Below are 13,087 nucleotides of genomic sequence, written 5' to 3' on the forward strand. Positions count from 1 at the left end.
CATTGAGCTGACTTAATGTAAGCTGCCTTACATACAACCATTAATTACAGAAAACACAAGATTCTATGAGGTCCTAACAGAGGTACCTTTTTTTTGGTGGTACTGGGGATGGAACCCAGGGGCCTTCTACCTCCGGGCTACACTCCCAGACCTATTTTATATTTTATTTGGAAACAGGGTCTCTTAAACCAGCCAAGGCTGGCTTCAAACCTGAGCAATCCTCCTGTCTCAGCCTCCCAAGTGCGGGGATTACAAGCGTGCGCCACCACGCCCGGCTCAGAGGCACCTTTTATCATAGGAAAATGAAATATTTTTAAAAATAAAAGTTATTATTTATTAACTTTACACAACCATACAAAATGCCAAAACACTTGAAACAAAAACTAAAAGAAAGATTTGTTTTTCATTTCCTATTCTTGGCCTCAATTTTAATTTCTTCCAGTAGAACCAAAACCTCCTGAGCCCCTTTCAGTATCATCTAACACCTGAAAGAGAGATAGTAAACCAGTTCATTTTAGAGCTTCCTCCAGTTCTCTAGCTCCTAATTTAAGACTTTATTACTATAGCATTTTTTAAAGATTACAAAAAACTAAATTCTAAAAAGGCTCTAAAAATTAGAAAATTAATTTCCCCCAAAGCTAAAAAGGTATGCGTGTGTGTGTGTGTGTGTCTATTTTTTGGTGGTACTGGGAATGGAACCCAGAGGCATTCTACCTCCAAGCTACACCCCCAGCTCTATTTTTTTTGGTCTCGTTCTCACAGAGTCGCAAAGGACCTCGCTGAGTAGCTGAGGCTGTCTACGAGCCGCGATCCTCCTGTCTCCACCTCCTGAAAGCTGGGATTACAAGCATGGCCACCACAAAGTAATGCTATGTAATGTGTGTATGCCACTATTTTGAGAAATTTTAAAACTAGATTTTACATCATGTTAGTTGCAAATAGCACATTAAATTCTCAAAAGTTTTATTTTTTCCCTTCGCTTCAGATGTTTTGTAATTCATTCTGTACTCAGCTTTTGATACTTACCTGAACTTCTTCTATGTCTGGATAAAAAATCCGTTCACAAATGAGCTGTGCTATCCGGTCACCCTTTTTTACTTTAAGAAAAAAAAAGAACAAAATGGCTTATTGATATTTTGCTCACTCTTTATATCCTGGCTTGTTCAGTGAGAATTAGCCTATTACTGACACAAACATCAGTTAGGAAAAAGCCACTACATTTATCTGAATGTATATTTAACATACCTTCGAACTTCTCTTTACCAAAATTAAACAGCACAACACCAACATTTCCTCTATAATCTTCATCTATTACACCAGCTGCAGGAGAGAAAAAGATGATCTTGTTTATGTTTTCAGAACACTAGGAGTGTAAGGTTATCTTGAAATCATTCTGACATCGCTCTGAGACTTTTATCCCTTTACCATCCAATAAATGAATTTTGCTTTCGTACTAGGAAAAGCCTCAAAAAACAAAGAAATGGTATTATTAAAATACAAATAGGGATGTAAAAAGTAGCTCCTAATTTCCAATCTGTCACCCCTATCAAGCGGTGGCCATTTTCTACTTTAGGGTGGCAGTAGCGATCGTCATCTCTAACCCACAGCTATCCACTGCATACTTGCCTAGACTAGGAGAAAATTATGATTTGGGCTTTAAAGGTTTTTCCTGGTAAAAGCCTTCCTGCTAATATTCACACTGAAATATCACTGAATCATAAATAAAAATGTCAAAAAGCCCAAAGACCCACAGAATAAGTCAGTGCTGACAGTGTTATGAAGCAGTCTTACACATATCAGACATCCCATTCTTACAAGAAAAACGGAGCTCAACTGTTCAGTTCATATTCTTCCTCTCCTTTTAATCTGAACCATCCTTTCTAAAGTTATGATCTCTCTGAAGACATCAGCTCCTAAGCGTAATAACAAGTACATTTTACATGCCCATGATAAGGAGCACATTTTCTATGTGTAACTGGTATGGAGATTATAAGCACAGGGGCAGCAGATCTTTGCAGATACTCAAGCCAGATCCCTGCCATGGCCCAGGGAGCTACACTGACCAGACTTGCTAGCATTTGTCTTTGGTCAAAAACTTAAAATATTTCCATAAACACAGCATACTTAATACAGAGGAACCATGCCGTCTCAATTCCTTCTTATACAATTCATCCACTTAAAGTGTATAATAGTGTATTTAGTGTTGTACATCGCCACCACAACCCACTTTAGAACATTTTTGTTATTTTAAAAAGACTCTGGCTCTTAGCTGTACTCCCCTCCCTATCTGCTACCACAACTTCTGTGGTATGTATTAATTCTCTCTGTCCAGTTTGTAAAAGGATGGACAGGACAGAATTCATACAAAGCTCATGGAATACAATTTCATGTTCCACCTGACGCTTTACAAAGGGAAAGAAAAAAGGGATTTAGCTCAGTGGGTACTTAGGCTAATTGACCACAGAACTATTTAGGACTAAGGGCATTCTAACTTATTGATATATTTCAATTTTCTCATTCTGGAAAAAAAGAAAAGCAAATTCTTACTTCTACTATGGTACTTACTTAGAAACTTAGGTACTTACTATGGAACATACTTAGAAAACCCAACAATTTAGATTTTCCCAAAGGATTACAAAAGTTTAAACAAACCCCTGTGCTTTCTGAATGAATAGTCAGTGTCAAGTGAAACTGAACTTACACACTTCTTAAAGGTTCTGGACACAAAAATCAAATTTTTAACAGTGAGAAATCGAGTATAAAAATGAGCTGATCATGAGGCTGCCCTGGCCTGCCGAGGTCAGAATGCACTTAAACACGGGCTGCAAAGCAGCAAAGGCAGCTCACCTCAGGCTCTAGACCCAAGGGACAGTCTGTTCTTTTCTAGTGGTATGCCAACAAAACAGACCAATTCAAAGAGCACTTTTAAACCCAGAGAGCTGTTTCCCATAGTATGCACATGGAGCAAGTGCTGAGTGTAAGAAGCGAGCTAAGATTTAACAAAGAAACTGCTCGGTGCATATGTTGTTTTATGCTGGAACAAGTGACCACGAAAGGCTAAGGGACTTCCATGCTGTGGGGTTTTGAGGGGCAGGCTAAAGCTCAGCTATCTCAACTAAGTTTGAGAAAAACAATACAGACAGACTTCTGAACTCCTCTGCTTCTGGTTTATCAGGGCAATTTTAAATTCTATGGCTCAATACTTAGGACGTAAAAGGTACTATGTCCTTATCCTCCCTGAGCTAGCCAACATTAACTTTCACTATTAAAAATTATAGTATAGACATCCTATGAGAGTAATATATACAAATTCCAGTCATTGTTTTTAGATAGATGTGGAAATATGGCACCATTATTTCTATGCAACGATTCTCATACATAAAATCAGACATTTCAGTTGCTCTAACATTTTGCTATGATAAACAAAGAAGCATTAAATTTATATCTCTGTATTTAAGTGCTTTTTATTCTCATCAAATAGGTTCCAAAAAGCCCCTTCCTAAATCCAAGATGTGTATATTTTCCATTTTAAAGGCTAGATAACTGCACGGAGGTGTAGCCATTCACATTCATCAACAGTATTTGACAACACCCATTTCCAAAATGCTCGCCAGGACCATTCGAAGGGAAGAGACCCTTCGAATGCCGGCCAATACGATGAGCACCAATGGTATCTCATTGCTTTACTCTGTATTTCCCCAAGGACTAGTGAGGCCGAACATTTCCCCTTCCATAGGTATTGGACATTTTTGTGTCCTCTTCTATATTTTGTCTATAACCTTTTTCTTATAAATTGAATTTTTTTTACCTTTATGGTATTTTCTACCCTACAAAAATGGTCCTTTTTTAAAGGCTCCTGCTGTGTATCAGTAAAACAGTCCTATCCATAGCACTCAAATAGTTATGTCTAAAATTATGCAGAGCCAAATGACCCACTGAGATTTTCTTAGAAAATGTAAAGCTTTTACCTCACTAAAAGAAAAGTTGAAGTCGATGACAATATGACTGTCAAAGGCCTTCAGTAAAGACTTTTTAGTGTGAATGACAATGTTACACAAAATTCAACTGTTACAAGTTCACCTACTACTCAACTGCCTTTTGACTTTTAAGAACACAAGACATCCATTCTCTACATAAGGGATACATGCATCAGGGGTATTTCTCTTCCTGAGAAAGTAGAAAGTACCTTAAGTTAGCATTGGAAAGTCATGCCTTGGGACTGGCAGAGTGAGTAACTGACTTCAGGCAAAGTTCTGGGTCGAGACTGGCAGGCCCTTTGTTGGAAACCTTCTGTGGTACAAATTATCCATACCTACCAGAGCGAATTCTGAACGGACCCTGCACACCCAGCGTCTCCCTTTGACCCTTATTTACAGCCGGGGATTTCTAACAATCTCTCTCTTCAGAAATAAAAACTGTTGGCCGGGCGTGGTGGCGCACGCAATCCCTGCGCTTGGGAGGCGGAGACAGGAGGATCGCGCAGGTTCGAAGCCAGCTGTGCTGGCTTAAGAAAGAGCCCGTTTCCAAAAAAATATATAAAATAGGTCTGGGAGTGTAGCCAGGAGGTAGAAGGGCTTCCAGGAACCCCAGTACCACCAAAAATCAACAACAACAACAACAACAACAACAAAGTGTTGCCAACTCTATGACAATCTTGTGCCTAATAGACACTGAGATACTCTTATGTAAGAGCACACCACAGTGTGATTTTATGAATGACACTGTATCAACCGGCAAAAAAACTAACTTTCCACTTACAGGCATTTTTCCCCTGAGGGTTGTTTAAAAGAGAATAACAGTTGGAATAAAGTTTCCACTTAAAAAAAAATACTTTAAATTTCTCAGAGACAATAATAACTTAAGAGTTTAATATGTGCCACATATTATGGTAGATGATTTACGTACATTACCATTTAATCCTCCTACCACTCAGAAGCACTCATTTCTACTGTACAGAGTATTGAGGTACAGAGCACATATTCCTCTCACAGCCCTTTGAAATTTCCTTAAAAATACAATCTTTTCTTTAAATGAAGATTATAACTATACCACAAATGGTCATACTTGAACTGATAAATGTATTCTTCAAAAGTCAAGTGCTAACTTACTGAACCCAGGGAATCCTCAACCCACGAGTGGACTTCACTACCAATCCCGGCTACAAACCTCAGCTCCCCAAACAACTATGGTAGGACTCGCCCCGCCCCACAGCGCCACCTAGTGACACCACGGGGTGGCAGCACACCCTTCCACAATTACACGTAGACTCAGGGCTGATCTGGATGGCTAGGCTTCACCTCATGCTTAAGGTCTGCAGTCTCCCCAGAACAGCTCATCTGACCCCTGCAGTGGAAAGAAACGGCTAACCCAGGATCAGGCTTGGCTGATGAGGGGCTTGGGGCAAGCTAATCGCCAGCACTGAATCACAGTGGAAAGAAAGAAGGACGCTGGAACCATGCAGCTAGACTCCAGCCTGGAATTTGTGCTGATGCGGCTTCCTCATCTGTGGTGGCTCTGTGAGGAAGGTGAGAAGAGACTCTCGCTAAGCCACTTTGGAGCGCCAAGACATATTGTTGATGAGAATAAAAGAGCAAGGCTGTGGGGACTGAGTCAGCGGGCATGCACTGAAGGAAGAGGGGATAGAAGCAAAGGCACCGTATCAGGAAGGCTAGCAGAGGGCACCGGGGCTTCATGACAGGAGCCACGCGAGGAATTTACTAACTTACGGAGACCCCAGTAAGGTTCTGTGATGAGGAAACGCCTAATGAGTTTCTGGTAAGAAACTTACAAGTACAATGTTTTTTCTCCTTGCTGTTAGGGGGAGATGAACTTGTCCTATTTTTGCAAACATGGACGGCCTCTTCAACTCTTACAAACCAGACCTGTATTTCTAGAACCTTTGGCTTTAGTCTGATTTAATAATTATTAATGGTTATTTAAGCAAAATGCAATACTTAAATAATGACATAAAAGCTCTCCTCTAGTCAAGAGTCATTTCGGGACTAAATGTTGATGATTACGAAAAAGGCAAAACCCCGGTCGGCTAATGACTAGTCAAATCACTACTAAAAGAACCTGAATTTTACATAATGGCCACTTAAAATTTAGACATTATCAAGTAGTACATGAAACTACATCATATTATCTATTATTTAAGATACGAAAAAAGTGGCAAGACCCAACAAAAATTCAATTTCTTTTGACAATAAAAATAAACGTCAGCCGGGCATGGTAGCGGACACTTGTGATCCCATATTTTGGGAGGCTGAGACAGGAGGATCGCGATTCGTGGACAGCCTCAGCTACTTAGTGAGCCCCTTTTCAACTCAGTGAGACCCTGTTTCAATATAAAAAAGAAAAAAATAGGGCTGGGGGTGCCACTTGGAGGTAGAATGCCCCTGGGTTCCATCCCCAGTACCACAAAAAATAAATGTCACTTTAATACATTATACCTTTCAAGCAAAGACAAAACAAACACAAACATTCATAGAATTAGAGTAATTATATTACCTCCTACATCTATGAAGTGTTTTGCAGCCAAGCCAGAACGCGGAGCTAGAAAATAAAAGATAGAGATATTGGTTCTGTCAGTGGAACAGTTCAACTGATGCAATTTAAGCTCATCTCCTCTCCTAGATCTTCATCTTAAATTTGGCGGATTGTTTTGAATTAAAGACTATATCTGACCACACTCTACAGCCAAAGTTGGAGAAACTAATTTAGAAAATTTTAGCAAGGTTTTACTTCAAAACCAACTGAAAACCAGCCCCACAGGACTTCAGTCACCTGAGGACTTTTTGGTGGTGTGGACTCAGGGAGATGGGACTGCTGGGGTGGGCTGAAGGGCTAGCAAGCTGTTCCTGCAATAAGAGAAGAGGCTGAGCCAGCAGGGACACAGGACTGAGGAAGAGAGCTTGCTTTTAATGCTGGAGACCTGATCATACACAATATAAATGGGAAGAAGGCAGAAAAACAGAGAGGGGGGGCAGGAAGAAAGAAAAAGAAAAGGGAACAAACTTAACCCAGCAGCAGCAGTGTTTAGCCTAGGACTTGAGATTACGACTTGTAATTCAGATGCCAAAAGATATGTCATATGAAAGACATGGACCAAAGTAAGATAAAAGGTCTAAAATCAGCCGGGCTGGTGGCACAGGCTTGTAATCCCAGTACTTGGGAGGCCGAGATAAGAGGATCACGGGCTTGCAGCCAGCTTCAGCAACTTAAGTGAGGCCCTCCACAACTCTGTGAGACCTTCACCCACAGAGTGAGATCTTCTTTCAAAATAAAAGGTAAAATATGGGCTGGGGTAGAGCTCAGAGGTAAAACGCATTTTGGGTTAATCCCCAGTACCATAATAACGACAACAGCAAAAATTCACCTAAATTTTGAGTTTTCCTGTGAATTATGAGAACAACATCTTAGATACCTCCTGAAATTTGGTCTAGTAAGAAATCAGAAATAAAGAGGACAAACAGAGGCAAAGGCAGAGAGGCAAATGCAGTTTCTTAAATGGCTGTATTTGCCATCACAGATGGCCTCTGTCTTAGGACCCAGCCCAAGCAATATCCCTTTACTTATTAACTCAAATGACACCAAGATAAGTAACATCAAAGGAGAACATGACAAGTGGCTGCCTGCCTCACTTACCTACTCTCCCATAGCACCCAGAGGGAAGAGCTATTTGGATGTCTGTTTTGACCAGGGCTTTTTCCATAGGTGGTACTGTGTAATCATACGCACTAGGAAAACATTGAAAGAAAACAGTTATTTATTTTTAAAATTTTATGTTCTTTGCCTGTAGTACATATAGATTATGTAAAGCATATTTTATGAAATAATTCACAATCTTAAGACTCTATATAACGAATCATGCTATGATGGATTTCCAATTTATCCTAAAAAAGTCTGTCAAGGTGAAAGTAGGTATATTGAAATATATTACTAAAACGATGACAGCTTTAGATAAAAGAATGGTGAATTTTATGGTAGAGGGAAGAGACATCAACAAGGTACAAAGGTTTTCATCTCTCAATGGGACTGCTGGGAAATGTAGGTAACGGCATTAGGGGACAGAAAGGGAGGCTTTAAATGGTGTGTGCTTCACTGACTTCGTATGAAAAAGAGCAAAATAAGTCAAGAAAAAAGGGCAAATAATAATAGCTAACAATGATTAGGCCATTATGTGCCAGGCACAGATGTAACCTATTTATGGATAGTAACTCATTTTATTCTCGCCACAATACTCGTTGTGATTTTTTTTTTTTTTTTTTTTTGGTGGTACTGGGGTTCCTGGAAACCCTTCTACTTCCGGGTTACACTCCCAGACCTATTTTATACTTTTTAAAATTTGGAAACAGGGTCTCTTAAGCCAGCACGGCTGGCTTCGAACCTGCGCAATCCTCCAGTCTCCGCCTCCCAAGCGAGGGGATTAGGAGCCTGCGCCACCACGCCAGGCCCTCGTGTTTTTAAAGAAAACCTACAGAATGAAAGAAGAAAACGGTAGGACGGGACAAGAGTGAAGGAGGTAGAGAGTACTGCATCTGCCATGCCTGGCTTGCTGGTTCACCAGGCTTACCAAACCCTGACCATTAACTTCAGTGGACAAGGAAGGGCTTCGCATTGTAAACAGCCCGGGGTGATGGGCACTGCTGAGGAACCCACTCTCTAAGGCCCACCTACTGTTACTACCACAGTGACCCTCTTCTTGGTACAAGATTAAGAGATTCTACAATGAAAAGAACCAAAAGGGACCGTGGAAACCTTAGGTAGGTCTGGTAAAGCAGTAGTGTATTTGTTTTGTTTTTTCATTAGAATGTCCTCTCTCTAAATAGTTAAACCTTAATTTATTAAATGCACCTGTTATTTCTATGTTAGCTTCAATACAAAGAGAGCCATCTATATTTATTAGGAAGATACCTAAAGAATCTTAACTCCCCTAAGACTCACAATGCCCAGCCATATATTTCGGAAGAGTCTAATCAAATTCTATCACTTTTACCCATTACCATTAAAAACTACACGACATCCTTTTCAGCTACAATAATCTACACCTCACTTTCTTTTCTGTTACTATCTTCACACGGTTCTTTTTCCCTTTTCCTGTATTTATGACTTACTTAAACCAGCAGTTCTCACATTCGATTTGAGGTGCCTTAAAATAAACCGTAATGCTTTGTCCTATCTTTCAGTACTTTTTTTTTTTTTTAACTTTCTTAAGGTTCTAAGAACTGGACATAGTAGCCAAATGAAGAAAAGCACTGAATACAAGGCCGGGCATGATGTCCCAGGCTTGTAATCCCAGTACTTGGGAGACTGAGAGGAGGATCGCAGGTTCGAGAACAGCCTCACCGAGAAGTGAGACTCTCATTAACCTAGCGAGATCCCGTTTCCAAATAAAAATAAAATAGGGCTGTGGTATAGCCTAGAGGTAGAATGCCCCCCGGGTTCAACTCTCAGTACCACACACACATACAAAGTACTGAATTCAGAAGAAAATAAAAATTCAGCCAGGCAGGTGGCACATGTCTGTAAATCCCAGTACTTGGGAGTCTGAGACAGGAAGATCACAAGCTCAAGACCAAACTCGGGAACTTAGCGAGCCTCTATTTCAAAATAAAAAAGGCTGAATGTGTAGCTCAGAGGCAGAATGGCTGTACCCAAAAGAACAACAACAACAACAAAAAAACCAACAACCATAAACCTGAAAAACTTCAATACAGTCCAGCCCTTGGCCAAACCAATCTCAAACCCTCTCACCTGTAGATAGCAACAGATCTACTTCTGAACTGTTAGAAGGACTAAATAAACCACAGGCGCACCCTTATAATCCCAGCATTTGGGAGGCTGAGACAGGAGGATCTGGGTTCGCGGCCAGCCTCAGCTACTTAGTGAGGCCCTCTGCAACTCAGTGAGACCCTGTTTGAAAATAAAGAATAAAAAATAGGGCAGGGGGTGTAGCTGGGAGGTAGAATGCCCTGGGTTCCATCTCCAGGACTGCAAAAATAAATAAATAAATAAATAAATAAATAAATAAATAAAAATACAGCCAATCCTAGGGGCCGTCCCGGCGGGCAGGGCGCTCACCTGTACAGGTCGTAGCCGGCGGCGCGCGAGGACCCCCGGGTCGGGGCGGTGGCGTGCTCCGAGAGCCGCACGAAGCGCAGCCGCATGGCGCCGCCCTCCGCCGGCCGGGCGCGCTTGCTGGGGGAGCCGGCGGCCGCGTCCTCTGAGCAGGGCATGGAGGGGGAACCAAAGGGCGCGGGTGAGCGCGGCGGCCGGAACTCGATTACAAATGTTCCCGCCAAGCCGCCCGGACGAGCCCACCGCCCTGGAGAGAGGGGGAGGCGGACGCAAACGCGGGCGTGCGCGGGAAACAGCGACCCCTCGGCGCACTTCCGGCTCGAAGCCCGGGCCGCCCGAGAACCATAAGTAGCCCCCCGCCCCGGGCGCAATGGGCTCGCCCGGGTCCGCCCCCGCCGCGTCCCCCCGGCCGCGCAGCCCCCCGCGCGCGGTTCCGGCTTCCGGCGTTCCGCCCGCCCCGGCCGCCGCCCGCGCCCGTCCCCGACTTCACCCGCCGGGGCGCTGGACGGCGGCCGGGGCGGGCCTGGCCGGGGGAGCCCCGCGGCCCCGGCCCCCCGCGCGGCCCGGGTCGCCGCGCCCAGCAGGGCCCGGAGCGGGCGGCGGCCGAGCGCGCGGTGCGGGCGCAGGGCCGCCATGCCGCGGCGCGTCGGGCCGTGACCTCGGAAGCTGTCGCCTCGCAGCCCGCGATGGCGCGGGGAGGCGCAGGCCCGGCCCCCGGCGCCGCCCTCAAAGCCCGAGCCTCCCCGGTGCAGCCGCGGCCGCCCGCCCTCGCCCCGGGGCTGCTCTGCGCAGCGGCCGCCGCGCCCTTGGCCGGTTACCCGGGCCCGCGGCCATGGCGCCGGCTGGGCAGCGCCTGATGTGCCCGCGGGCCCGAGCGCCAGCCTGTCGGGTTCGCTTTTTTGGGGGGGCGGGGGAAGAGGAGACTTAAGGATAACCGCGAGGACAATTTAGTTAAAGGCCTGGCATTGTAGAATTTAGTCCTGGATTTTCTTTTCTTCTTTTTTGGTAGCTTTGAAGATTGAGCCCAGGGGCATTCAGCCCCCATCCACACACACTCCAAGCCCTGTTTTATTTTTTAATTTATTTTTGCGGTACTGGGGTTGGGACCCAGGAGCATTCTACCTCCGAGCTACACCCCCCCCAGCCTTATTTTTTTTTTTATTTTATTTTTTTATTTTTGTGGCTCTAGGGATGGAACCCAGGGGTATTCAACCTCCGAGCTACACCCCCTGCCCTATTTTTTATTCTTTATTCTGAAACAGGGTCTCACTAAGTAGCTGAGGCTGGCAGCGAGCAGTGATCCTCATGTCTCTGCCTCCCTAATGCTGGGATTACAAGCGCGCCACCATGCCTGGTTTATTCTTTATTTTGAAATAGGGTCTCACTGAATTGCAAAGGGCTTAAGTGGCTGAGACGTCTGCAAACCACCATCTTCCTGTCTCAGCCTTCCAAATGCCTGGATTATTAGCATGTGCCCCCATACCTGGCTACAGTCTTGCTAGGTTGATGAGAGTCTCACTGCTTGCTGATGATGGGGAATGTTTCAGTATTGGGAAATTGCTTTGGTATTAATTTCAAAAAGCAAAGGTAGTTGGGGCCTGGTTGCTGCATAAGCACTCATGCAGCTTATTATAATGCAGAGTACCCTCACCAAAAGTGATTACCAAGTACAAAATAGTTGTTACTCTAGGGCCTTTGTGTTTTAAAGACAAGTTTACATAAAAAGTAACTCCTAGCAGATAGGCGAAAATTCCCCAAAGACTTGGGAGGATGGTACAGGCCTTCCTCAAAGAGGGCATATACCATTTAACCCCTGACTTGTTAAGTAACACATCTTGGTTTTAGCTAAGGCTTGGGCTTGCACCAGAGGCCTATACCTACAGGAAGAAGGGTTTTGGTCAAGCAGGGTGTCTATCAATTGATAGATATATAAAAAAATATAGCAGGGTGTGGTGACACATGCTTGTGATCCTAGCATTTGGGAGGCTGAGATAGGAAGATCACGGTTCGAGGCCAGCCTCAGCTATATAGTGAGGCTCTCTGTAACTCAGTGAGACCCTGTTTCAAAATAAAGAGTTAAAAATAAGGGGTGGGGGTATAGCTTAGAGATAGAATGCCCCTGGGTTCCATCCCCGGTACCGCAAAATAAATAAATAAATATAGAAAGAAAGAAAGATTATGCTAAGTGATATCACTCAGTCTCAGAAAGTCAAGTGTCCTTTCTTTTTTTTCATTCTCATATGTGGAAACTAGAGGGGGAAAAAATGGAAGAAAAAGGACTTAGCAAAATGAAGGGGGGAGAGAGAGAGACAGACCAGTAGAATGGTAGCCATTTATCTGGGGAGGGAGGAAGGGAAGGAAAGAGGATTCTTGAGGAAAAACGCATACCAGTCTGTTCACACATGAAGGTATCACCCGAATCCCACTAGCGTGTATGGAATGGAGGAGAGGGTGTGGGAGGGTGGGTCGGGACGTAGGCGCACGGAGATGTATACATTTGTAAATGATTACTTTGAATCTCACTATGAAGTATAATTGCATTGTGCCAATAAATTTTTTTATTATTTTTGGTGGAACTGGGGTTCCTGGAAGCCTTTCTACCTCCGGGCTACACTTCCAGACCTATTTTATACTTTTTATTTGGAAACAAGGACTCTTAAACCAGTGTGGCTGGCTTTGAACCTGCGTGATCCTCCTGTCTCCGCCTCCCAAGCGCAGGGATTACAAGCGTGCGCCACCACGCCTGGCTGCCGATAAAAATTTTTAAAGTTCATAATCACTTTAAAAACCACTCATAAGCTGGGCATGTTGGCGAGCGCTTGTAATCCCAGTGCTGGGGAGACTGAAACAGGAGAATCGTGGTTCGCGGCCGGCCTCAGCTACTTAGGCCCTCCACAACTCAGTAAGACCCTATTTGAAAATAAAGAATGAAAAATAGGGCTGGGAGTATAGCTTGGAGGTAGATTTCCCCTGGGTTCCATCCCCAGTGGTGCAAAAAGTAAATAAA

General features: G+C 43.9%; 1 protein-coding gene across 1 annotated transcript; it reads right to left on the reverse strand.

Moving 5' to 3' along the window:
• Positions 1-428: 428 nt before the first annotated feature.
• Positions 429-10,238, reverse strand: DUT (deoxyuridine triphosphatase; the record flags this gene model as incomplete). Its single annotated transcript, XM_080708148.1, has 6 exons — positions 429-485; positions 1,027-1,097; positions 1,246-1,320; positions 6,511-6,555; positions 7,648-7,739; positions 10,084-10,238. 6 exons carry the CDS (start codon positions 10,236-10,238, stop codon positions 429-431), a joined length of 495 nt encoding a protein of 164 aa, XP_080564274.1.
• Between the last annotated feature and the right edge of the window lie 2,849 nt (positions 10,239-13,087).

The sequence above is a fragment of the Muscardinus avellanarius genome, assembly GCF_963383645.1.
Source record: "Muscardinus avellanarius genome assembly, chromosome: 12".
In the NCBI taxonomy this organism is placed as follows: Eukaryota; Metazoa; Chordata; class Mammalia; order Rodentia; family Gliridae; genus Muscardinus; species Muscardinus avellanarius.